The sequence below is a fragment of the Oncorhynchus tshawytscha genome, unplaced genomic scaffold, assembly GCF_018296145.1.
Source record: "Oncorhynchus tshawytscha isolate Ot180627B unplaced genomic scaffold, Otsh_v2.0 Un_contig_1217_pilon_pilon, whole genome shotgun sequence".
NCBI classification, from domain to species: Eukaryota; Metazoa; Chordata; class Actinopteri; order Salmoniformes; family Salmonidae; genus Oncorhynchus; species Oncorhynchus tshawytscha.
In genome coordinates this window covers 17501-21691 of record NW_024609257.1, presented here as the reverse complement: position 1 = coordinate 21691, position 4191 = coordinate 17501, and the positions used below count along the sequence as shown (strand labels likewise).

At 52.4% G+C, this 4191-nt stretch overlaps 1 protein-coding gene across 1 annotated transcript in view; it reads right to left on the bottom strand.

Annotated features, from left to right (window-relative positions):
* Positions 1-388: 388 nt before the first annotated feature.
* Positions 389-4191, bottom strand: part of LOC121844492 (ras GTPase-activating protein 3-like) — a 7919-nt gene continuing 4116 nt past the window's right edge. Inside the window, exons 3-4 of the mRNA XM_042314651.1 lie at positions 622-695; positions 389-516 (exon numbers count right to left, since the gene is read on the bottom strand). Coding sequence (XP_042170585.1) covers positions 408-516; positions 622-695 — 183 coding nt within the window. The 3' untranslated portion in view covers positions 389-407. The remainder of the gene's footprint in view (positions 517-621; positions 696-4191) is intronic.

Below are 4191 nucleotides of genomic sequence, written 5' to 3'. Positions count from 1 at the left end.
AAAAAGAGATAGATGTTGTCATGTCTCACCATGCATTGTGGACCCAGACAGACAGACAGACAGACAGACAGACAGACAGACAGACAGACAGACAGACAGACAGACAGACAGACAGACAGACAGATCAGACAGGCAGACAGACAGACAGACAGACAGACAGACAGACAGACAGACAGACAGACAGACAGACAGACAGGGTACAGACAGACAGACAGAGACAGGCAGACAGGCAGACAGGCAGACAGACAGACAGACAGACAGGTAGACAGACAGACAGAGACAGACAGGTATCACAGACAGACAGACAGACAGAGACAGACAGACAGGCAGACAGGCAGACAGACAGACAGGCACAGGCAGACAGACAGACAGACAGACAGACAGACAGGCAGACAGACAGACATGTCTCACCATGCGTCGTGGACCCCAGCCTGTCCCAGGGCCCTCAGAGGAACTCTGACCCCTCCCAGGAACTCATCCCCAAACTTCAGGTTACTGGCATTCCACAGGTCAACCCTGCATACAGAGAGATAGAGTCAGACTCACAACACACACACTCTCTATTTGTGTGTAGACCTGGCTCTGTGAAACACACACAGACACATAGACACACAGACTCACCTCAGAGCCAGCTTGTCAACACCCTCCTCCTCCACATCAAACTGTCTCTTGGTGTGACTAAGAGGTCGTGTCACCTGCAGGACAGAGACAGAGTTACTTAGAGGCTACAAACTGTCTCTTGGTGTGACTAAGAGGTCGTGTCACCTGCAGGACAGAGACAGAGACAGACTTACATAGAGGCACCACAGGTAGCCTAGTGGTTAGAGCGTTGGACTAGTAACCGTAAGGTTGCTGGATCGAATCCCCAAGCTGACAAGGTAAAAATATGTTGTTCTGCCTCTGAGCAAGGCAGTTAACCCACCGTTCCCCGATTAAGGCAGCCCCCCGCACCACAGAACTACCAGCACCACAGGGCTCTTCTCAGAACCACCAGCACCACAGGGCTCTTCTCAGAACCACCAGCACCACAGGGCTCTTCTCAGAACCACTAGCACCACAGGGCTCTTCTCAGAACCACTAGCACCACAGGGCTCTTCTCAGAACCACCAGCACCACAGGGCTCTTCTCAGAACCACTAGCACCACAGGGCTCTTCTCAGAACCACCAGCACCACAGGGCTCTTCTCAGAACCACTAGCACCACAGGGCTCTTCTCAGAACCACCAGCACCACAGGGCTCTTCTCAGAACCACTAGCACCACAGGGCTCTTCTTAGAACCACCAGCACCACAACAGAGAGGGGAAGCCAAAGGGTGTGGACAAAAACTCCTTCAACCAAAACCCCAACCTGTAGTTAACCTAAAGTACAGAGCACATCCTCAGACCCCGTACTGAGAACTGAACAAGTAGTGTCCGTCCCTCAGTCAGAAGAAGGAAACGCTCTGTTTATCAGGCAAACTCATCTCCAAACATCAACTGTCCCCTCCTCTCACCTCAAAGTAGACAAATAGCACCAACCTCCCCTCACCTCAAAGTAGACAGATAGCACCAACCTCCCCTCCCCTCAAAGTAGACAGATAGCACCAACCTCCTCTCACCTCAAAGTAGACAAATAGCACCAACCTCCCCTCCCTCAAAGTAGACAGATAGCACCAACCTCCGCTCCCTCACCCAATCTCTCACTCAAAGTAGACAGATAGCACCAACCTCCCCCTTCACCTCACCTCAAAGTAGACAGATAGCACCAACCTCCCCTCACCTCACCTCAAAGTAGACAGATAGCACCAACCTCCCTCCCCCCTCACCTCAAAGTAGACAGATAGCACCAACCTCCCCTCACCTCAAAGTAGACAGATAGCACCAACCTCCCCTCACCTCAAAGTAGACAGATAGCACCAACCTCCCTTCACCTCACCTCAAAGTAGACAGATAGCACCAACCTCCCCTCACCTCACCTCAAAGTAGACAGATAGCACCAACCTCCCCCCTCACCTCAAAGTAGACAGATAGCACCAACCTCCCTCACCTCAAAGTAGACAGATAGCACCAACCTCCCCTCCCCCCACCTCAAAGTAGACAGATAGCACCAACCTCCCTTCACCTCACCTCAAAGTAGACAGATAGCACCAACCTCCCCTCCCTCACCTCAAAGTAGACAGATAGCACCAACCTCCCCTCCCTTCACCTCAAAGTAGACAGATAGCACCAACCTCCCCCCCCTCACCTCAAAGTAGACAGATAGCACCAACCTCCCCTCACCTCAAAGTAGACAGATAGCACCAACCTCCCCTCCCTCACCTCAAAGTAGACAGATAGCACCAACCTCCCTCCCCTCACCTCAAAGTAGACAGATAGCACCAACCTCCCCTCCCCTCACCTCAAAGTAGACAGATAGCACCAACCTCCCTCACCTCACCTCAAAGTAGACAGATAGCACCAACCTCCCTCACCTCAAAGTAGACAGATAGCACCAACCTCCCTCACCTCAAAGTAGACAGATAGCACCAACCTCCCTCCCCTCACCTCAAAGTAGACAGATAGCACCAACCTCCCTTCACCTCACCTCAAAGTAGACAGATAGCACCAACCTCCCCTCCCCTCACCTCAAAGTAGACAGATAGCACCAACCTCCCTTCACCTCACCTCAAAGAGACAGATAGCACCAACCTCCCCCTCCCTCACCTCAAAGTAGACAGATAGCACCAACCTCCCCTCCCCTCACCTCAAAGTAGACAGATAGCACCAACCTCCCTTCACCTCACCTCAAAGTAGACAGATAGCACCAACCTCCCCTCACCTCAAAGTAGACAGATAGCACCAACCTCCTCCCTCACCTCAAAGTAGACAGATAACACCAACCTCCCCTCACCTCAAAGTAGACAGATAGCACCAACCTCCGCTCCCCTCACCTCAAAGTAGACAGATAGCACCAACCTCCCTTCACCTCACCTCAAAGTAGACAGATAGCACCAACCTCCCCTCACCTCACCTCAAAGTAGACAGATAGCACCAACCTCCCCTCCCCTCACCTCAAAGTAGACAGATAGCACCAACCTCCCCTCACCTCAAAGTAGACAGATAGCACCAACCTCCCCTCACCTCAAAGTAGACAGATAGCACCAACCTCCCTTCACCTCACCTCAAAGTAGACAGATAGCACCAACCTCCCCTCCCTCACCTCAAAGTAGACAGATAGCACCAACCTCCCTCCCTTCATCTCAAAGTAGACAGATAGCACCAACCTCCCCTCCCCTCACCTCAAAGTAGACAGATAGCACCAACCTCCCTCACCTCAAAGTAGACAGATAGCACCAACCTCCCCTCCCCTCACCTCAAAGTAGACAGATAGCACCAACCTCCCTCCCCTCACCTCAAAGTAGACAGATAGCACCAACCTCCCCTCCCCTCACCTCAAAGTAGACAGATAGCACCAACCTCCCCTCACCTCACCTCAAAGTAGACAGATAGCACCAACCTCCCTCACCTCAAAGTAGACAGATAGCACCAACCTCCCCTCACCTCAAAGTAGACAGATAGCACCAACCTCCCCTCCCTCACCTCAAAGTAGACAGATAGCACCAACCTCCCTCACCTCACCTCAAAGTAGACAGATAGCACCAACCTCCCCCCCTCACCTCAAAGTAGACAGATAGCACCAACCTCCCTCACCTCACCTCAAAGTAGACAGATAGCACCAACCTCCCCTCACCTCACCTCAAAGTAGACAGATAGCACCAACCTCCCCTCCCCTCACCTCAAAGTAGACAGATAGCACCAACCTCCCCTCCCCTCACCTCAAAGTAGACAGATAGCACCAACCTCCCCTCACCTCAAAGTAGACAGATAGCACCAGCCTCCCCTCACCTCAAAGTAGACAGATAGCACCAACCTCCCCTCACCTCAAAAGTAGACAGATAGCACCAACCTCCCCTCACCTCAAAGTAGACAGATAGCACCAACCTCCCTCACCTCAAAGTAGACAGATAGCACCAACCTCCCCTCCCCTCCCTCAAAGTAGACAGATAGCACCAACCTCCCCTCCCCTCACCTCAAAGTAGACAGATAGCACCAACCTCCCCTCACCTCAAAGTAGACAGATAGCACCAACCTCCCCTCACCTCACCTCAAAGTAGACAGATAGCACCAACCTCCCCTCACCTCAAAGTAGACAGATAGCACCAACCTCCCTCTC